Source organism: Ursus americanus, chromosome 14, assembly GCF_024610735.1.
Source record: "Ursus americanus isolate L20-20 chromosome 14, mUrsAme1.1.p, whole genome shotgun sequence".
In the NCBI taxonomy this organism is placed as follows: domain Eukaryota; kingdom Metazoa; phylum Chordata; class Mammalia; order Carnivora; family Ursidae; genus Ursus; species Ursus americanus.
The window spans coordinates 58,370,622-58,393,047 of NC_142140.1; the positions used below are offsets into that span (position 1 = coordinate 58,370,622).

Sequence of the window (22,426 nt, forward strand, 5' to 3'; positions counted from 1 at the left end):
CCACAGTGACGTCACCTCGTGGGAGGCCCAGGGAGCTCGGGTTTCACGGGTGACCTTTGACACCGGGGTCCCGCCCCTGCCCTCCCACCCCACTCTCGAGGTCAGCAAACCGGGTCCCTGGGTCCCTGTCCCGGAAGGGTTGGGACCTCGCAGCCCTAGCTCGAGCGCGGGCAGCCCTTAAAATCCGCAGGGCGCCTTCTACGCGGCTAGGAAATGTATTTCCAGTCAGGGTTTTGATGTGTCCCCAGGGCATTTTGCAATATAAAATGCCGTGATGTCCCTAAGGCAACTGAATTCCTATGTTAACTGAAAACAACAAACAGTCTGTGTAAGGCTTTGGGATGGACCCGAAAACCCTTAATACCCTTAATAGATGGGGACTAAACAGCCAAGGCATCTCAGACGCCCGCTGGTGTCAGACAACACTCTCTAGGTTGAGACTAACTGGACGTCCAAACTCCGATATCACTTGTTCGATTTACAAACAGAATTTTTTTAAAAAATTAATTTATTGGGGCATCTGGGTGGCTCGGTATGTTGGGCGTGTGCCTGCGGCTGGGGTCATGATCCCAGGGTCCGCATTAGGCTTCTTGCTCTGCGGGGCGCCTGCTTCTCCCTCTCCCTCTGCCTGCTGCTCCCCCTGCTTGTGCTCTCTCTCTCTGTCAAATAAATAAAATCTTTAAAAAAAATTATTTATTTGAGGGGGGAGGGACAGAGGGAGTGAATATCCAAGTAGACTCCCACTGAGGGCAGAGCGGGTCACAGGGCTCCATCTCCCAACCTTGAGATCGTGACCTGAGCCAAAATGGAGAGTCTGACGCTTAACCCGCTGAGGCACCCAGGCGCCCCTGGATTCATAAACTATTAAAAATAAAGTATGATTATATACATTTTTGCTTAATATGGATTAATAATGAATACCAAGTTTCAATAGGTCAGCCTGAGATTTAGAAGTCTGCCTTAGTGGGGCGCCTGGGTGGCACCGTGGTTGGGCGTCTGCCTTTGGCTCAGGGCGTGATCCCGGCGTTATGGGATCGAGCCCCACATCGGGCTCCTCCGCTATGAGCCTGCTTCTTCCTCTCCCACTCCCCCTGCTTGTGTTCCCTCTCTCGCTGGCTGTCTCTAACACTGTCGGATAAATAAATAAAATCTTAAAAAAAAAAAAAAGTCTGCTTTAGTACTGACTGGGTCGGGGCTTGGACCTCCAGCACCCGGGTCTGCCTGCCAGGTGTTCAAATAAATATCCCGCAAGCATCACTCATAACGGAATGCGGGCACCTGGGGGGCTCAGTAGGTGAAGCGCCTGCCTTTGGCTCAGGTCATGGTCCCAAGGGCCTGGGATGGAGCCCGGCGTCCGGCTCCCTGCTTGGCCGGGAGCCTGCTCCCCCTGCCTGTGTGTGCTCTCTCCTTCTCTCTGTCAAATAAATAAATAAATAAATAAATAAACAAATAAATAAAATCTCTTAAGAAATAAAAAAGGACATGTCATTCCATTTATTAAGGTGAAAAATGAGGCTGGTCTCTGCAACCAGAGAAAAAGGTAAAACTATGGTAACCCGGGGGGAAAGAAGTGTGAGTGAAGGTATTCGGATGTGATTGCCATATGGAGGTTACAAAGACAGTCTCAAAGGTGCAGACAGTGACACAGACAGGAAGGAACAAGACCCCTCCTCCCTCCCGCAGCCTCCATCCTCCCTGCGACCTCTTCAGTTAGCAGGTCCTCGTGCTGGGGGAGTCTACACCGCAGACGTGGTTTGCAGCACTCCCACCCTACTTCAACCCCACATCATAAAGCAAAGTAGGAAACCCTAACGGTGCACACGCCCTAATCACTGGAACTGGAATATGTCACCTCATGTGGCAAAAGGGACTTTGCAGAGGTGGTTAAGGCCTCAGAGGTTCCCAGTGGGACCCTGGGCTCCCGGGGGGCCTGGCGTCCTCACGAGGTCCTCAGGAGAGGGAGACAGAGGGTGGGAGTCCCAAAGACGGGCAGACCCTGCGCTGCGGGCGGTGAGGGTAGTGGGAGGGCGGGGGGGGGGGGGCTGCGGGAGAAGGAATCTGGGTGGCTTCTAGAAACCAGAAAAGGTGAGGGAACAGATCCTCTCAGGGTCTCCAGAAAGAACACGGCCTCGCCAACACTCTGATCTCAGACCTCTGACCTCAGGACTGCTCTAGGTCACTGAATGTCGGCGATCTCCTACAGCAGTGACAGCAAGCTCCCGCCCTGGGTCGGAAGTGGGGGAACCGGCTCCGGTCGTGGCACAAAGGACACTCTTCCCAGTCTCATTTCTCCCGAGACAATTCTGACCTTTGCACGCGCTCCTTCCACGTGACTCTGCTCCTACAACTGTCCACCTTGGCGGGTCTGACAGCTTTGCTGAGAACAACGTCTTCGGGTTTGAAATGTAGCACTTTTTAGATAGATGATATTCTGACAAAAATTTTATCCACACCGTAAGCATCCTTTTGTGACCCGTTAGGAGGGCGGGGCTTTGCATCCCTCAAAAGAGCGTGTATGAATGAGAACCACAGCACAGGGAGAAGGGGAGCACTTTAAAACTTGCGCAACATTTCAACCACACAGAACACGCGGTGACTAACTTTCTGGACCCGCGTGTATCTCCGGCTAAGCCCTATTAAATCCTATAGCTTACCGCACTCCGTCAGATTTCTGGAAAGAAAACACTACAGATAGAGTTGAAATCCCTTTGCATCACCCCCAGGATCCCCAAACCCCTTCTACCTCCTCCCAGAGGAAACCACAGTCACGAATGTGGTGTTTATTATTGCCATGACATACATTTGAATCCATACACTAGGTAACATGATTTTCCCTACTTCCAAATTTTTCTAAAGTGCATTATATACTATACACACTCTGCAACTTGGACTTTTCATCCTACAAAAGCTGCTTAATACTCGTAAGTCACAATATAGGTTTCATTATAATGTTTACTGTGATACAGTAAAATGCTAAAAGACACTGAAGCAGGAAATACACCTTCCGAATTACCAGAAAAGAAATACATCCCACCAATACCACCAATAGAGTAGAAGACAGAAAATAAAAGAAGCTTCAAAAATAAGAAAAATGACATAAAGTACGTTAGAATTAAAGCCAACATTTATCACCGCAAAAAATTGGCATAAATGCATCCATTAAAAACAAATAGGTTTTCTGCTTTGAATCCTAAAACAAAAACCAACTGTGTACTGAAAATGAGAGACATAGGAATTTAAAAAGTTGAACTTCAAAGGAGGTGAAAAATTATACCAAAGATAAACAGATTCGTTTTGTTGAAAAGGCAGAGGTGGTGTGATTAATTAAAGCAGACAAATGGGGCGCCTGGGTGGCGCAGTCGTTAAGCATCTGCCTTCGGCTCAGGGCGTGATCCCGGCGTTCTGGGATCGAGCCCCACATCAGGCTCCTCCACTGGGAGCCTGCTTCTTCCTCTCCCACTCCCCCTGCTTGTGTTCCCTCTCTCGCTGGCTGTCTCTGTCTGTCAAATAAATAAATAAAATCTTAAAAAAAAAATCAGATAACTCTGACAAATAAACTCTGTTCATTCCTCCACATCTCTGTCTGGACTTTGTCCATTTATGTACATATTTTGACTTCACTGGATAGAATCACACAAACCATTTTGCATTCTTTATTTTCCACTTTGCACCCAAAGCTCTTTCTGTGTTAGCATACATTCTGCATTGCCATAGTAGGGCACAAAACAAGTTAGGACCTAGCTAAGTGACCAATAGGGGCAGAGGGACTATGCAAAATATTGAAACAGATTACTGAAACAAAAATACTGAATTTTCAAACAAAAGGTTGAAACAGAATACCTTTTGTTCAACAACTAAATTAATGTGACAATTCTTAGCAAAATCCCACTGCATGTTAGTGCTCACATTTATCAATCTTTTCCAAAAGTGGGGCGCCTGGGTGGCGCAGTCGTTAAGCGTCTGCCTTCGGCTCAGGGCGTGATCCCAGCGTTCTGGGATGGAGCCCCACATCAGGCTCTTCCACTAGGGGCCTGCTTCTTCCTCTCCCACTCCCCCTGCTTGGGTTCCCTCTCTCGCTGGCTGTCTCTGTCAAATGAATAAATAAAATCTTAAAAAAAAAAATCTTTTCCAAAAGGACAGGCATTGGGCATAGCTCAACGGCAATTTTCCCCGTTAAAAGGTCCCTTCTCAGATCTAGACCTCAGTGGTTTTCTTCAAGAATGTGGCACACGTCTATTTCTTTTCAAATAGTACATCAGAAGAGCAAAACCTAACCACACTTACGTAGTAGAGGGCTAAAAGTTACTTTACAGAGCAGCAAGCAATCTCTAAAATCCAATAAGGTGGCTGCTCTGACAGAAAGCTTTCGCACAATCGATTATTTTATAGGTTTTCTGACCAGTGTGAGTTTTCTGATGGGTGACAAGGGATGAGCTCTGGCTGAACGCTTTCCCACATTCATTACAGACATACGGCTTCTCTCCAGTGTGAGTTCTCTCGTGCCTAACGAGGGAAGACCTCTGGCTGAAGGCTCTTCCACACTGATTACATTCATAGGGGTTCTCACCAGTGTGAGTTCGCTCGTGTTGGTTAAGTGAGGAGCGATCACTGAAGGCCTTTCCACATTCATTACATTCGTAGGGCTTCTCGCCAGTATGCGTTCTCTTGTGCAAGATCAGGTAAGAACTCTGGCAGAAGGATTTTCCACAGTCTTTGCATTTATAGGGCTTTTCCCCTGTGTGAATCCTCTGATGCTGGGTAAGAGACGAAATCCTGTTGAAGGCTTTCCCACAGTCACTGCACGCATAGGGCTTCTCTCCAGTATGAGTTCTCAAGTGTCGTGTGAGGGTTGAGCTGTGCGTAAAGGCTCTCCCACATTCCTGACATTCATATGGTCTCTCTCCTGTATGTATTCTCTGATGTTCACTCAGGGAATGCCTCCGATTAAACATTTTCCCACAATGGTAACATTCATAGGGTTTCCCCACCGTATTAACTGTGTTGTGTGTTGTAAGAGCCGTACCGTGATTAAATGACTCCCCGCTTGCTGCATACGTACAAGTTCCAGTTCTTCTGTGTTGAATAAGGGGACTGTTTTGGCTGATGTCTTTTCCATATTCATTCCCTCCACAGGGCTTCTGGTCTGAATATCCCATCTGATGATGGTTTAAGAATGGATCAGCTACCAAACTCTCAACACCAAGATCATAGTCATGGAAATGTTTTCCAGTGAAACCTCCTTGTGATAAAGCCTGGTCTGAGCTCATACTACAGGTCTCCCCAAACGCATGCCAGGCAGTGGCCTCCCCTGGAGCAAATGCCTCTACTTGGGTGTGTGCCGCTTGCCTCAAAAGCCCGTGAAAGTCTTTACGGTTCTCCTCAAGTTGACCACAACCCCAGTCTTCTTTGGGGAGCTTTATGATATTCATACCACTGGGTGGTTCTTCCTCTAAAACCACTTTCTTATAAATTGACTCTTGGCTTTTCAGACTAGTCTCCAAATCTGAAATAAATTGAGGGGGGAAGAAAAAAGAAATGTCTAACTTAATAATAGCGGGACAGAAGTACTTCCAACAAGGCACATGTGAATTCATGTTCAAATACAGCACTCAACACAGGGGGAAACAGGAAAAGATCCTAAGGACAAGAAGTGGTCTAAGAGGCTGGATGATGATGAAAAGTGGTGTGGGACGGGAGGCAGGAAGCAAAGGCAGAGGAGTGGCTCTACAAAGGAGGGAGAAGGAGCATGACAGAGAGAAAGAATCACCAAGAAAGCAGGGAGGGAAGAGAGGTAACAAGAAACAGAGGTAGAATAATTTCAAGAAAGAAATGGGATATCTCTTCTCTGCACCCACAGCGGGTGGTAGAAGCTAGTGTGCAGGGCAAGGCTGCCGGAGGTGAACTGACGGTGCCTGAGAAAGGCCAACCAAAGACCTCAACCTTCTCCTTACAGAGCTTGGGCCTCTGTGGAGAGATCTCTACCTGCAGTCCCCAGAATGCCACCCCCACTCAATGGCTCGTATCTGCCTGGCTCTCACCTGAACAGGAGGTTTGGGGAGTTCTTTGTGCCCCCGTCCACATGGCTTCTCCTGGCTCCAAGTGGAAAGGCACCACTGGTAGAAAGAGTGGACACCCAGCCCATGGGGAAGGACTGGTGGCCCGAGAGGCTTGTGTTGGGGAAAGTGTGCCGTCGTCAATGCCTCTATCAGAACTCTGGTTCTTCAAGGCTCCTGCGAGAGACAAGAGCACACTGGAGTGGTGGCACGCTGACCAAGCTGGAGATTTTATTTTCCTAATTAAAAACCTGCGGATCTTACATTTCCCCGAGAAAGATCTACAAATGGCCAACAAGCACAGGAAAAGATGTTCAACATCATTAGCCATTAGGGAAATGCAAATCGAAACCACAGTGAGATACCACTTCATACCTGGTAGGATGGGTATGATTTTTTTTTTTTTTTTAAGCAAAAGCAGAAAATAAGTCTTCGAGAGGATGTGGAGAAACCAGAATCCTTGTGCATGGCTGGGAAAATGGCGCTGTGAAAAACAGCTTGGGGGTTCCTTGAAAAGGTAAACACAGAATCACCATCTGACCTAGCAATTCCACTCCTGGGTACGGACCCAAGGGAGCTGAAAGCAGGGAGTCGAAGTGCTATTTGCACACCCATGTTCACGGCGGCCAGAGAGTCGAAACAACCCAAGTGTCCATCTATGGATAAATGGATAAATAAAATGTGGTCCATACAAACAATGGAATATTATTTAGCCATAAAACGGAATGAAATTCCAATACATGCTATGATACATTTGGACCCTGAGGACACGGTGCTCAGCGAGAGCAGCCAGACCCAGAAGGACACATCCCGCAGGACCCCACCCCCAGGAGGTCCCCAGAGGAGTCCCGTCCCCACAGACAGAGAGGAGCTGGGGGAGCCAGGGCTGGGGCAGGGGCTGGGGAGTCTGTGCTTGGTGAGTATGGGGTTTCTCTCTGAGGCGATGAAAAGGTTTTGGAAAAGCTCTGATGGTTGTACAATATTCTGAATGTAATTACTGTCACTGAATTTTATACCTAAAAATTGATTAAGAAGGCAAATTTTATATTAGATGTATCTTACCACAAAAAGTTTTTAAATTATGGCTCTGGAGCCCAGAGGACTCAGGGGCGTTCTCTCTAAGCGGTGCCCTCACGTCTCAACACCAGCTCGGGTAATCACATACCGGGGAAATCAGGCCATTCTCTGCGTTGAAGACACCAGCGCACCACGAGCCCCACAGGGGCAGGAACCACGGCTGCCGGATCACCCACAACCCCCCCTTGGTAACACGGCTCCTGACGCAGTGTAGACGCTAAGCGCGTGTGAACACGCGCCGCTGGGCTTACCCAGGGCGGCCAGGTTCGCGCAGGTGTCCCGCATCACCTCTCGGTACAGCCGCCTCTGCGCAGAATCGAGCATCTCCCACTCGTCCCGGGAGAAGTCCACCGCCACGTCCTCGAAGGTCACTAAGTCCTAAAATACCACACCGGTTCTGCTCAAGAACAGCCCCCCACCTGCGTTCACAGGCAGGAGCTCAGAGGGCGGTGGTCCACGTGCAGCCGGTGCGCAGCCCAGAGGTCAGACTCCACCAGCGCGCAGCGCACGGGCACATTTGGCCCCTTGTTCTCGTTGCTTTTCAGATTATCTATCTAGCTAGCTATCTGGGGGGGGGGGGGCAGGGGAGGGAGAGAGGGAGCTCGCGCACAAGCAGCGGGAGCAGCAGATGGAGAGGGAGAAGCAGACTATGTGCCAAGTAGGGAGCCCCATGCGGGACTCGATCCCAGAACCCTGGGATCACGACCTGAGCCAAAGGCAGACGCTTCACCCACCGAGCCTCCCGGGCGCCCCAATATTAAAAGTTTCTGTGTTTCTCCCACCCAGAAGAAAGAAGTTAGTACCCAGGGCTGCCACAGAATTGTAGATAAAGCGGGGGCACCTGGGTGGCTCAGTCGGTCAAGTGTCCAGTTCTTGATTCCGGCTCAGGTCCTGATCTCAGGGTCATGGGATCAAGGATCGAGTGCCGATTTGGGCTCCCCGCTCTGCGTAGAGCCTGCTGGAGACTGTCTCCCTCTCCCTCTGCTCCTCCCCCGCTCCCGCTCTCCCTCTCTCTCTAATAAATAAAATCTTTTAAAAAGATTTTTGATGAAGTAGAAAAAACAGGTTTTTTCCAGGCCAGCAGCGGCTGCTGCCACCTCCCCCAAGCCCCTCACATTCCCGCCACCTTCCCAGGTGGCTCTAGGGTTAACCCTACAGTTGCTGAACTCACTGCAAGGGTTTGAGGCTTTGAGTAAATCTGCCATTAAATAAAAAGGAAAACAATTTTAATGGCTTCAAACCTTGTGGCTGTTACATATGGATGTACAATTAAAAATAAGTGTGAAATATCACGTCATATTTATTAAACAGAATACATTCATATTTAATTATAGTAAAATAATAAATATTTATTTTTAAAAATTATAATAAATATATGACTATATTATCATTCCAAAATGGATCATCTCAATCGGGAAGACTGGGGAAAAGTCTCCATGGGACACAAGTTCTTTGCTTTTTGCTGCCTGGTGAGCAGGTTAAAATGTAAACTCTTTAAATACTAAAAACAAGTCTTCATGACTCGTGATTATTATGACCTGTATCTATCGGAGAACAACGTGAAGACAGAGGCAATCCCCAGATGCAGAAAGACCGTTGGGGTTTTAAAGACGCAGGTCTGAGCCGCTAAGGGGCTCGTGATCCCACGTGGCCCGGAGAGACGAGGGCCCTCCAGCCTGACCGCCCGGGTCTGAGTGGCTCCACTGACGTGCACACGAAGACGAGACAGGAAGGACCACGGCCCGGCCCTGTGGCATCTCAGCTTTGCCGCTGCCGAGGGGCAAGCCACTGGCTTTGTTTGGGACCCTGACCTCCCAGGTTCTGGGGCCGGCACGGGCTCCAAGCTGAAACCCCACAGTGTCCCAAGGGGCTGTGTCAGCTTCAGGGAGCACCGGGCAGGCCTCAAAGCAGGTGTGCCTGGGATGACCAGGACTTCAATGCGGGGGCCAGAGCAGATCAAAGACCCCTCTCCAGGAGGGCCCAACTAGGACAATGTCAGATACTGACTGGATATGTGGGTCACTCACAAATACCCCCAGGACAGGGCTTGTTATCCTAGGGACCGCCTGAACCCGAGCTGTCGGTCAGCTCTGTATTTCTGATGCAGACACTGATCACATTCCCAAAGCTGCAAGTTAGGGGACAGGCACCCTGCCTACTGCTCCCCGCAGATCTGCTGTCCCTGCCGATGGCGGCCTCTGCTCCCCACCTCTCTCCTGACATTCGTGCCCGAGAAAGCGGCTTCCCATCAAATGCAGCTGTCCGCAGGCTTTAAAAGGCTGATCCAGCCTTAGAATGGAAGGACCCTGACACCGACCATGACGTGACCCTGACACCAGCCACGATGTGGAGGGACCCCAAGGACACCGAGCTCAGCGAGAGCAGCCAGACCCAGAAGGACACATCCTGCAGGACCCCACTCCCAGGAGGTCCCCAGAGGAGTCCCGTCCACACAGACAGACAGTGGATGGTGGGAGCCAGGGCGGGGGCAGGGGGTGGGGAGTCCGTGCTTCCTGGGACAGAGTCTCTGTGTGGGGAGACGGAACGTTCTGGAGACGGAGGGTGGGGGTGGCTGCAGGACGGGGTGAGTGAGCTTCACGCTGCTGAGCTGTGCGCCTGGAGACGGTTACGATGGTGAATTTCATGTTATGTGCATTTTACTACAGTTTTTAAAATTATTTTTAAGTAAGGGGGATGGTGCCGATCTTCCCGCCCCGGGGGGAAGTGCGGGATCTTCAGGCCACAAAGTGGCACTCCCAGCCAAGGAAGGAAGCACAGCTCTCGTGGGGAGAGGTGTGCTGAGTCCGGTGTATGCCTGTCCTTACCCTTCCAGGAAGCAGGGGTACTGGACCCAGTTGCTCATGGGCAGTGCTCCCTCGCTTCCCACATTAGTCTGGGAGGAGGGCTTCTCCTGGACACGCTGCACATCTCCAGGGCAGGAGGAAGTCCTCACTCACCTGGGGCCAGGGGGGCAGGTACCCAGAAGCCATCCTCTTCTCTTGGGAAAACAGCTTCCAGGGCAGGCAGAGCTGTGGGAGGAGAAGGGACCATGAAGCCCAGGCCCAGGCCTGTCCCCAGTCCCCAAATCCTGGACCCAGAGACCTCTGCAACCAATCCAGGTGTCCCCCCAACACCGAGTGTGGTCGACGGAAGCCAGGACAGAGGCCATGGGCCTCCAACGGCTCCATAACCCAGGCATGGATGCAGAGACTGAGGGTCTTGGAAGCGTATGAAATGCACCCATCCCATTGCAAAGCCATCTGGTGCGAGTGTCCTGGGACCACTGAAACAGATGAACACGCTGGGAGGCTTAAGAACACGGAGACTCATTCTCTCACACTGAAGCTGGATCAAGGTCTCAGGGCCGTGCCCCCTCCAGCGGCTCCAGCAGAAGGTCCTTCCTGACTCTCCCAGGTCCTGGGCATTCCCGCTGCCCCTGGGCTTGTGGCCACGTCCCTCCAGTCTCTGCCTCCACGGTCACGTGGCCGTCTTCCGATTCTGAGTCTCTCTTCTTAGAAGGACACCCAGTCGTGGGATTAGGCCCACCCACGCCAGTATGACCTCACCTTCACTAACGACATCCGCAAGCGTCCGATTTCCAAACAGGCTCACGTTCTAAGGTTCCGGGTGGACAAGAACTTTGTGACGAACACCGTTCAACCTAGTAGGACCACCCAGGCTCGAACTCTGGAAGGCTCAGCTCAGATGCCCACAGGTGCCCCCACCCCGGGCCTCAGATTCATGTCTGCCTTCTCACAGCCCTCCCGGCTCCCTGGGCTCACTCCCTGACTCAACTTTAGTTGGGCCACTCTGAGCCCTCCTTGCAACCAGGCCTTGACCTCTGGGCTTCTGAGTTCAGTTCTGCATCACCCAGTTTTAGCAAGAGCCCCTGCCCTATGTCTGACCCCCCAGGAGAGCTGGCCGGTCTCCCCATCCCCCAGCCCAGTGGTGTGGGGAACCCCCCGCCCGCCTTCAGCAGTAATAGCATCAGCTCTGTTTATCAGAGGCCCCCGGGATGTGTCCTCTAGGCAGTGGCCATCCGCGGACCCCCTCCTGCTCCCTTGCCACAAACCCCCGCTTGTCCTTACTGCATCAGGGATGGAGCCCGGCTCCACCCGGGGTCCCTCCCCACTGCCACAGGGCGTGAACAGACTGTTTCCAGCGCGCTAACGAGTGTCCGCCTCCGGCCCTTAGTGCCGGCAGCCTGAAGCAGTCCTGCTTTGTCCCCACTCACCACCAGGGAGCTACCTGCCCGCTCTGGGTGATGTCACAGATGTGAGGTCTCTTGTAAATGGCAAATTCTCACGCAGACTCATGAGGAATGAATGGGGGCCATTTACTGGACACTTGTGATGGGCTCGATCTGGATTCCTGGATGAAAACTTCAAAAAATCACCCCCCCCCCATTTATAGAAAATCACCACGGGGACGCCCCAGTAACCATCCGCGCAGACAAGACCTGCTGACGGGCACGCTTCGTTACCAGGGAGACGTCAAGGAGGGGGGGACACTGGCTCAGCGAAAGATCCTGCGTCCAAAGTATTTGTTAATTACCATCCTGGTTTCAACAGTCTAGAAATCCTTCAAGCTCCTCCTCCAGGAGGTGGAGCCTCGCCTCCCCCGACCTCGCTTTCCATGTGGGCTGACTCAGTGACGTGCTTCCAGCAAAGGCTGCAGGTCAAGGGACACGTGGTACCCTTACTACCGGAGACACCCGTCAGACCCCACCCGGGCCAGGGGATCAAGGCCGGAGTCACCGGCGATGCAGAGCGGACGTCAGGCATCCCCCTGACGTGACGTGACACTGCTGGGGTGCCTTCCCCCCAAACCATAACCGCAGTGTGATCGTGAGAAAGCATCAGACGCACTCAACCCACAGGACCTTCTATAAACACCGGACAGTGCTCTTCAAAAGCGTCAAGGTCATGAAAGGCAAGGAAAGGGCAGGAAACAGGCACAGACTGGAGGAGCCCAAGAAGACAAGGCGAGGTGACAAAAGGTCCTGTGGGACCCGGATGGGGTTCCCAGGACAGAAGGAAGATGGTAGTGGGAAATCTGGGGAAATCTGAATAAAGTCTGCCGTCTAGTTAACAGAACAGAACCAGCGTTAATCTCTTGGTTGGCTGAACACTGCACATGAGATTTACCCTCGGGACACGCTTTAGGTGTCCACGCTACTGCCGACTCATCTTGCTGAACCGAGACCTGACACCGCCCGCCCCTCCCGTCCGCGCTCCGGGTTGCGACCTGGTTGGGACCAACGCTCCACAGTGAGCTGTCGATGACGAGGGAAGCATTCCCGGGAAGGGGTACGGCGGTGTTAACCCTGTGGTACTGCAAATCGGTTCTTGAGGTGGGGAGGGGAGGTAAGAAAAAGAGTTCTTTTTCTGTACAAAGCACAGACACATCGTCAGCACAGGGGCGAACACACGCGCATCTCCTCTTACGGCGCTTCACACGTTCGCGCTGTTTGGTATCGAAGGTCTGTGACAGCCCCACGTCCAGCAAGTCTCCGGGCCGTTCACCCCACGGCACGTGCTCTCCTCGTGTCTCTGTGCCACGGGCACGATCTCATGAACTCGTTATTACTGTAGGTGTTTTGGCGATCTGTGATCAGTGACTATGACTTGCAGAAAGCTCAGATGATGGTCAGCATTTACTAGCAATAAGGTATTTTTAAATTAAGGCACGTACTAGATTTTTATATATCACACTATTGCACACCTAATGGACTCCAGGATGGTGTAAATATAACTTTTATACGCACTGGGAAAGCAAACAACGCACGCGACCCCCTTTATTGTGGGCGGTCCGGAACCGAACCTGCAATGTCCCCAACGTAAGTCTGCATACGCACATCTTGTTACGGGCTAAACGGTGTCCCCTCCAAATTCATGCCTTCAAGTCCCAACCCCGGGACCTCAGAAGGTGACTGTTTTTCAAGATAGGGGCTTTAAAGAAGTAATTAAGTCAAAATGAGGTCATTAGGAATGGGCCCTGATCCCATAAAACCGGTGTCTTATAAGAAGAGAGGATTGGGGTGCACCTGGGTGGCTCAGTCGGTGAAGCATCTGCCTTCAGCTCAGGTCATGATCGCAGGGTCCTGGGATGAGTCCCGCATCAGGCTCCCTGCTCAGCAGGGTGTCCGTTTCTCCCTCTCCCTCTGCCCCTCCCCCTGCTTGTGCTCTCTCTCCCTCTCAAAATGAATAAATAAAATCTTAAAAAAAAAAAAGATGAAGAGAGGATTGGGACACAGACAGCCACAGAGAAGACCACACGAGGGTGTGGGGAGAAGACGGCTGTCTAATGCCAAAGAGAGAGGTTTCAGGATGACATCAGCCCTGTCAACACCTTGCTCACAGGCCTCCAGCCCCAGGACTGGGAGAGAACCGAGCTCTGTGGTGTGAGCCGCCCAGCCCACGGACCTTTGCTATGGCAGCCTCTGCACACTAATGCACTTGTGGTATTAAATCTTCACGGGGGGCTGGTCAGTACCAATGTGCTGGCTCTGATCACTGCTGTGAGAGATGTCACTGGAGGAAGCTGGGTGATGGGTACAGGGGGCTGCACCCTGCTTCTGCAACATCTTATGAGACTATAATTAATTCACAACTAAACATTTAAAAAAAATAGTAGCCTCCCCACAGAAAGAATTTCATAGGGAAGGGCGACTGGGAGACAAGAATCCTCACAAGGTTCCTTGGGGCGAGGGCGAACGAAGCAGCCGGGCTGAGAACGTGCACGTGGGGGAGCTGGGGGAAGGCAGGGGGGGGCCCTGTGTGCCATCTGCTTGCCTCTGTAGACCACAGATCCCTTCAAAATAAAGAGCTCGCTCACGAACGGACACCTCTCCCAAGGTGATACTCAGAGGACCCAGCAGCACATGGAAAGACGCTCAAGGTCACGAGTCATTGGGGAAATACAGATCAAACCCACAGTGAGGTGGCATCAGAGAGGCAGGAACTGGGATTGGGGAGGACGGGGAGAAATGGAACCCCGTGGGCCCCCCTGGTGGGCACGGACAATGGGGCCGCTGCCGTGGAAGACAGTCTGGCGGTTCCTCGAACGGTTAAACACAGCTAACATGGCACCCAGCGACTCCACTCTTGCTCTCTGCCCAAGAGAAACGAAAACACACGTCCACACAAACACCTGCTCACAAACGTTCACGGCAGCGTGACTCACTCACCCAAGGGCGGAAGCACCCAAAGGTCCGTCAACGGATGAATGGGTAAGCACGATGCATGTGCAACATGGACAGACCCTGAGGCCACGACGCTCAGGGAGGGAACCAGACACAGAAGGCCCCACGACTGTGAGTCCACGTGTGTGACATGTCCAGAACAGGCTCCTCCACGGACGGGAAGTAGATTCGTTCTGGCCAGGGGCCAGAGAGTAGGGCTGGGAGGTAATGGCTCACAGGGACAGGGTTTCTTGGGGGATGATGAAGTGTCCCAGAATTAGACAGACATGGTGACTGCCCAACTCTGTGCATAGACTGTAAATCACTGGACTGCATACCCTAAATGAACGAACTGTATGGTATGTGGATTATACCTAAAGAAAATTATTACCAAAAAAAAAAAATACTAACAAATCTGAAAAAAAAAAAACCCGTCAACAGATAAACATATATAACTGTGTATATATAACACACACACGGAATATATGGCAAGATGGCCAAAAGCTGGCAAGGATATACAGCAAACGGTATCGTGGCTAACTCCAGGAAGGACCAGTAACTGTTTAAGTTATCAAGGAAGGGGCGCCTGGGTGGCTTAGTAGTTGAGCGTCTGCCTTCGGCTCAGGGAGTGGTCCCGGCGTTCTGGGATCGAGCCCCACATCAGGCTCCTCCGCTGTGAGCCTGCTTCTTCCCCTCCCACTCCCCCTGCTGTGTTCCCTCTCTCGCTGGCTGTCTCTCTGTCACATAAATAAATAAAATCTTAAAAAAAAATAAGTTATCAAGGAAGACAGGATCTGTGATGCCCACTTCTTTTACAAACCATTCATGAAGTAAACTGAGATAAACTAGAACAAAAGCTTGAAAAGCGAAGCGGGGAGCCAGAGAGGATGTGCTGCAGAATTCGCCGCGAGCTGGCTCCGACCCACTGGGCATGCGTGGTCTCAGCTATGCAGGGCAGAGGGCTAGGGCATCAGCTGTGTCTCTAGAAGGACGCAGGTGCTCCTCCCTGAGCAAGCACCTGCTGGTGAGAACACGGCGCGGGCTACGTCAGGTCCTCCACAAGATACGTTCAAGGCCCCACCCTCCGGTACTCGTGACGTGACCTTCCTTGCAAACAGGAAATGTGCAGACGTGACTAAGTCATCCTGGAGGCGAGTGGGCCCTGATGCACGATGACAGATGGTGTCCTTAAAAGAGACACGGACACGCAGAGAGAAGGCCATGTGGCAGTGGACGCAGAGACCAGTGACACAGCTTCGAGCCAAGGAACACCAAGTGTTGAGAGGACCGTCAGAAGCTGGAAGAGGCAGGGAGCATCCTGTCCTGGAGCCTTCGGAGGGAGCCGCTGACCCTTGACTTCAGACTTGCGGCCTCCAGCATGTGAGAGAGGACGTTTCTGTCGTGCTAGCCGCGCCGGCTGTGGTGCTTTGCTCCCGCCGCCCCAGGACACTCACAAACACCAGAGGCAGACAGTGAGGCAGGGCTCCTGGTCCTCGCCTTGGCCTTGTTGCCCCGGAGCTTCATGCGGGGGACAGAACACATCTACCACCCCATCCCCCACACAGCGTGCGGTTCTGTCTTTGCTCTTGGGACTTGAACTACAGCGCATGGCAATGGGTCCAGGTCCCCCAGCCCCTTCCCAGCTCTTCCAGACCAATTCTCTGCCACCCTCTCGCTATTCGGAGACCCTCGTACCTCGTGGTGCATGTCAGTGGTCCTTTTTGCCCCCTCCTTCACCCAGGCTTGTGGCACATGGCTCAGGATTTTCCCTCTCAATGTTCGAACCACAGAAACTCATCCCTTCTCCACAGGAAAGGCCGATGAGGCCCAATGAGGACTTCCTTGCAAGGACAATGAAATGCACTCCGAGGAAGGGGAGAGACTGGAGGGCTTGGTGCTGGGACACTGGCAGAACGCTCCACTGCTTCCCCCTCCCCTGGTGGGTGTGTCTTGGCTTAAATGGAGTGGACCCTTGATACGACTAGATTCACAATGCTACAGGGTAAGTCAGGGTCTCCCCCCCCCCCCAGCACTGAGAACGCTCGGGCAGGTCCTCCTCTGGGGGGCTGCTCTGGGCACTCTGAGGAGCTGAACAGCATCCGTGGCCTCGCCTACTGCATGCCACGAACTCTCCCAGTGTGACAAATGTTCCCAGATATCACCCAGGGTCCCCTAGGGACAGTCACGCCCAAATGAGAGCCCCCTGGTTTCAGGGATTCCACCGCCCGAAGAGACTCCGTGTGCCATGATGACCTGCCCTCCTGAAGCCCTAGGATGGTGCACACAATTACATACACAGCCTGAGGGGCATGGGGCTGGGGAGGTGGGGACAAGATGCTGGGGGCGGGTCTCTGGTTCGTACTGTCTGACCCTTCGGGAGTTTATTCTGCTATCTAGTGAGCAGGGATCTGACTCAAGTGTTTTTCCGAATAATTAACAAGGTCTCTCCCCGCTGGGCGCTGTGGATACAAGGGCGGGATCATTCTCTGGGGCGGGGCCGTCCGGGCGCTGTGGGGGTCTGAGCAGCATCCCCGGTCCCACCCCCTGGGTGCCAGGAGCTCCCTTCCCCCGGCACGACAACCACCAATGTCCCCAGACACTGCCCAGGGGGACGGAGACAGGCAGAATCGCCCCGGGGGAGATCGCTGGCTGGCCCAAGGAAGTCCGGGCGTTCCAACCCCCTCTGCCTTCAAGAACAAACAGGTTCGTTCCAGTTCCCTTCCAAGTCTCGCCTAGGGGAGCTGCCGTCCCCTCCGAGCAGCGCGCGCCTCCGGGGGTCTCACACGGGGACTCCGTGCAAGGATGGGTCGGACTCTGCCGTTCCGAGAGCTGGGCTGCCTTTCCGACTGTCCCGTGCCGCCTCCACGGGAACGCCGCAGCCCCGTCCCCGCCGGGACCCCCGCCCGGACCCCGCACACCTGGCGTCGGACGCGGCCCGCCAAGAAGGCGCGACGCACAGTACCGCCTGCGGCTGCACGGCCCCAGGACGGGCGCAGGTGCCACCGGCAGCTCAGCGCTCGGGCGCCACCTACTCCCACCCCGGCCAGCCCAGCGGACGCGGTCCCCGCGCCGGTCCCGGACCCCTCCTCCCTCCGGTCCGCCTCCCGCTCCCGCCCGGTTAACTCACGCTGCGCCGCCGCCACCGCCGCCCCCGCACGCGCGCCCAGGACGGACTCGCCAGTGCGCGTGCGCACCACGCGGCCGCGAACTACAAGTCCCAGGAGCCGCGGGCGTGGCGCTGGGTTTCCCGTCTCTCTGGGGGCGGAGAGTCGAGTCACTGCGCCCTCTGCGGGCGGGCGGTGTCTCCGCAGGACTGAGAAGCTTCCTGTGCTTGGCCTGTCCCTAATACCTGAGACTTAAAGATTTGCCTATGTATTTTTTTTTATTATTTTTTTAAGATTTTATTTATTTATTTGACAGAGATAGAGACAGCCAGCGAGAGAGGGAACACAAGCAGGGGGAGTGGGAGAGGAAGAAGCAGGCTCATAGCAGAGGAGCCTGATGTGGGGCTCGATCCCATAACGCCGGGATCACGCCCTGAGCCGAAGGCAGTCACTTAACCGCTGTGCCACCCAGGCGCCCCTAGATTTGCCTATTTATTAACAAGTTATGTAAATAGGTAATCCATTTTTTACTTGGTAAAACTGTTCTAATAATATTTATTAGTAATATTGATAGGTTTGTTTGTGCTATTAATATGTTGAATAAAACTACCATAATTAACATTACTGTATCATAGATTCATAATATATATTGTTATAATTAACTATGATATTCTGCACAATACAGCAAAATGTAACCATCTAATGATAAAATAATATCAATAAATCACATAAATATGTGATAAATTACACATTTTAAAAATTATGATGATTATTGGCTCAAACCATGATATGTATTATATGTCTTTCTGTATACTATTGTTTTTATTTTTCAAATTTTTGTTTAAATTCTGGTTAGTTGATGCATAGTGTAATATTGTTTTCCGGAGTAGAATTCAGTGATTCACCGCTTAGTACACACATCATGCTTATCTCTGCAAGCCCTCTCCTTAATGCCCATCACCCACCTCCCTCCACCAACCCTCGGTTTGTTCTCTATGGTTAAGAGTCTCTTATAGTTTGCTTCCCTCTCTCTCTCTTTTTCTAACTTCCCATATGTTCATCTGTGCTGTTTCTTAAATTCCACATGTGAGTGAAGTCATACGGTACTTGTCTTTCTCTGACTGGCTTATTTCACTTAGCATAATACACTTTAGCTCAATCCATGTCATTGCAAATGGCAAGATTTCATTCTTTTTGGTGGCTAATATTCCACTGTGTGTGTGTGTGTGTGTGTGTGTGTGTGTGTGTGTATTCATCAGTTGATGAACATTTGGGCTCTTTCCATAATTTGGCTATTGTTGATAACGCTGCTATAAACATTGGGGTGCATGTACCCCTTTGAATTAGCGTTTTTATATTTTTTGGGTAAATACTAGTAGTGCAATTGCTGGATGGTAGCGTAGTTCTATTTTTAACTTTTTGAGGAACCTCCACAGAGTTTTCCAGAGTGGCTGCACCAGTTTGCATTCCCACCAACAGTGCAAGAAGGTTCCTATTTATTTCTATTTCTCATTCTTTTTCTCTCTATGCAATGGCCAAACCCTGTGCTGCATGTTTTTTCTTCATAAAAGAAATGGGGTCCCCTGAAGTGGAGAGAAGTTGACAATACTTCCTGATCAACAGGCACTCAAGGCAAAATGGATTAGGGTCTTTTCTCCAGAGCTGCATCTTACTTGTTCCTTCTTCAAGTGGCTTTGGTTTAAGTAGAAGAAACATCAGGTAGAAGGTCCCAATGGTTGAATGAATTTGTGCAACATGTGGCCCAAGCCAACTCAATAATAAACATAATGTGTGTTATGATTGAATGTTTGTGTTTCTCCCCAAATTCACAAGTTAATACCTAATCCCCAATGTGATGACATTAGGAGGTGGGGCCTTTGAGAGGTGATCATTAGGGGGAGCCGTCACTGATGGGATTAGTGCCCTTATAAAAGAGACCCAAAAGGGGCGCCTGGGTGGCACAGCGGTTAAGCGTCTGCCTTCGGCTCAGGGCGTGATCCCAGCGTTATGGGATCGAGCCCCACATCAGGCTCCTCCACTAGGAGCCTGCTTCTTCCTCTCCCACTCCCCCTGCTTGTGTTCCCTCTCTCGCTGGCTGTCTCTATCTCTGTCGAATAAATAAATAAAATCTTTAAAAAAAAAAAAAGAGAGACCCAAAAGGGCTCCCTCGCCCCTCCCGCCATGTGAGGACATGGAAGGGAGAAGTCCATTATCTGCGACCTGGAAGGGCGTTCTCACCTGCCGGTGTGGGCACCCTGGGCTTGAACTTCAGCCTCCAGAACTGTGGGAAACAAATGGTTATGTAAGCTACCCAGTCCATGGCCATTTGTTACCAATGTGGTGAATAATTTTTCAACCCCCTTTTCCAGTCTGGTTTTTCCAGCCTTAGCTGGTGGCATGGAAGGTGTGCTGCCCAGAACGCTTCTTTAGGAGAGGAGGACCTATTCCTCCTTGTAGTCCTCAGTGCTGCTGCTGAATGCCCTAAGCTTTCAGTCATGCTTACTAAAAAATAAGAGCAGTGTGTTGAGTGGTTTATAATAGACGTAAAAGTAAAAGGCATGACAATAGTAGAAAGGCTGGAAAAGGAGAAATTGAAGTGTGTATTGCAAGGCTCTTACACGTGAAGCCCTGTAACATCACGTGAAGGCAAATTGTAACAGATTAGATGTGTACTAGAAACCCTAACGTGGCTAACAAACTAAATACCAAAACAGAGGGATAGCTAATAAATCAACAAGAAAATAGAATAGAATCATAAAAAATACTCAGTTACTCCAAAGGAAGGCAGAAGAAGAGGGTAAAGGGTAAACTAAAGTGACTAGCATATAAACAGCAAGGCGACAGACTCAAAGTTAACCATGCTTTAAACCCCATTAACTGTAACTGGTTTAAATACCTGAATTAAAAAGTCAGAGATTGTCGGGTAAGAAAGTAAGACCCAAAACTATTCTGGCTACAAGAAACACACTTTAAATATAAAGACCAAATAGGTTAAAAAGAACAGGAAATTGAGAGACACAGCGTGCTAATACTAGTCAACAGAAGGTTAAAGTAGCTGTATTTCCATCAAAGCTGATGTCAGAGCAAAGAATATTACCATGGATAAAAAAGGTCATTTTGTAATCATAAAGGTGTCAAATAAATCAAAAGGACATAACAATCTAATATATTATGCAACTATTAACAGAGCTTCAAAAAACACAAAGCAAAAATGGGTACAACTGTAAGGAGAAACAGGTAAGTGCGCAATTATAGTTGGAGATTATTTTAGTATTCCTTGTATTAGTCAGCGTTTCCAGAGATACAGAGAGTGATTAATTTTTAGGAATCGTGTTATGTGATTTGGGGGCTGGCAGGTCCAAAATCTGCAGGGAAGGCTGGAGACCCAGGGAGAAGTGGATGTTGCAGCTCAAGACCAAAGGCTGTCTAGAGGCAGGACTCCTTCCTCCTTAGAGCTCAGTCTTTCCTCCTTAAGGCTTTCAACTGATTGAATGAGGCCCCCACATTATGGAGGGAAATCTGCTTCAATCAAAGTGGAATGATTTAAATGTTAATCACACCTAAATATTACCTCCACTGTGGGGCGCCTGCGTGGCTCAGTTGGTTAAGTGTCCGATTCTTGATTTCAGCTCAGGTCATGGTCTCAGGGTTATGAGTTCGAGCCCTGTTTCGGGCTCTGCGCCCAGCAGGGAGTCTGCTGGTCCCTCTCCCTCTGCCCCTCCCCCTGCTCATTTGTGCTCACTTTCTCTCTTTCAAATAAATAATCTTTAAAATAAATAAAATAAAAATTACCTTCACAGCACCATGTAGACTGATGTTTGACCAAACGATGGGTATCATAACTTAGCCAAGAGGACAGAGAGGACGTCTCTCTCTCAGTGATTGGTAGAACAAGTAGGCAGAACATCAGGTTTAAACGACCCTATCGACAAACGACTGGACTGCTATTTATGAGACTCTCTGCCCAACACATTCTTCCCAAATGTGCATAGAACAGGTACGAAGATAGACTATATTCTGGGCCATAAAATTTTTTTTAGAAAGGAAGAGAGTAGGGGGAGGGGCAGAGGGAGAGAGGGAGAGAGAATCCCAACTCGGGGCTCCATCTCACAACCCTGAGATCAAGACCTGAACTGAAATCAAGAGTCAGATGCTTAAATGACTGAGTCACCCAGGAGCCCCTAAAATTTTTTTTGATACATTCAAAAGGATTCAAGTCACAAAATACGTGTGATTGGTTAATGATGTATACTGCACAGTGTTTTCCCTCATGTTGGTTCCGTTGAGTAAAAAAACGGACCCCACTTCTCTCCTCCCCTTCAGATCATTTATGGGTCTTTTGATCTGCCCTTGAGTGACAAAGGTCAGTATCCATCTCGCTATCAGATGGCCTCCAGGGTTGCTGCTCTGGCCCTGGGCACGATGGTGTTGTTGCTGCATGTTGGCTGGACCTGGGTGGGGCTGTTTGTCTCAGGTGATGTGAAAGGGGAGTGGTTCGTCTGGGATCTGAAAGAGGAAAGCTTGACGCTTTCCAAGGGACCCTTGCCTGTTCACAGCAGAGCTACGAAGTCCCTGGCTTCTCACGTTTTATACAGACAGTTAAATGTTGTAAATACTTAAGATGTTGTCCTTAGTCAACTCCGGGGGTCTTATTTCAAGTGCTCTCCCCCAGGATCCACCTGCGAGGTTTTGAAGAGATGCCCACACCATGCGTCCTTGGAGGATACACACCTGTACTCCTTTGACAGCAGCCTGTCTGGCTCCAGCTACCATGCCTCCCATGAGACGCTCCTCACTCAACCAGAAATGGGGTCTGTGGGGAACTCGAAGAGGCTGATGTTGTCCCAACCACAACAACCACTCCTTTGCCTTTGGAGCCTCAGAACCTGCAGTCCCTCGAGAGTACCTGCGGTGGCTATGTCCCCAGAAGGACAAAGGGAGCTTGGTGTTTGCGGACTGGTATCTCTCAGGAGTTGTAGGCGTGTCTGAGGTTGTATTTTCTAGGTGGG

At 50.9% G+C, this 22,426-nt stretch overlaps 1 protein-coding gene across 1 annotated transcript; it reads right to left on the minus strand.

The window, feature by feature from the left end:
* Nucleotides 1-1,525: 1,525 nt before the first annotated feature.
* Nucleotides 1,526-17,482, minus strand: ZNF554 (zinc finger protein 554). Its single transcript, XM_045800085.2, has 5 exons — nt 17,441-17,482; nt 10,088-10,159; nt 7,382-7,508; nt 6,039-6,230; nt 1,526-5,503 (listed from the first exon to the last, which is right to left on the minus strand). The coding sequence occupies exons 2-5, from the start codon at nt 10,118-10,120 to the stop codon at nt 4,329-4,331; spliced, it is 1,527 nt and encodes a 508-aa protein (XP_045656041.2). The 5' UTR covers nt 10,121-10,159; nt 17,441-17,482; the 3' UTR covers nt 1,526-4,328.
* Nucleotides 17,483-22,426: the final 4,944 nt, after the last annotated feature.

Bases quoted from the DNA above. Each gene is read 5' to 3' on its own strand.
- ZNF554 (XM_045800085.2), bottom strand. From the start codon at position 10,120: ATGGCTTCTGGGTACCTGCCCCCCTGGCCCCAG. The intron at 7,509-10,087 runs GTGAGTGAGGAC...GTGGTATTTTAG, and splicing joins ACCTGCCCCCCTGGCCCCAG to GACTTAGTGACCTTCGAGGA. The intron at 6,231-7,381 runs GTAAGCCCAGCG...TGTCTCTCGCAG, and splicing joins CGCGAACCTGGCCGCCCTGG to GAGCCTTGAAGAACCAGAGT.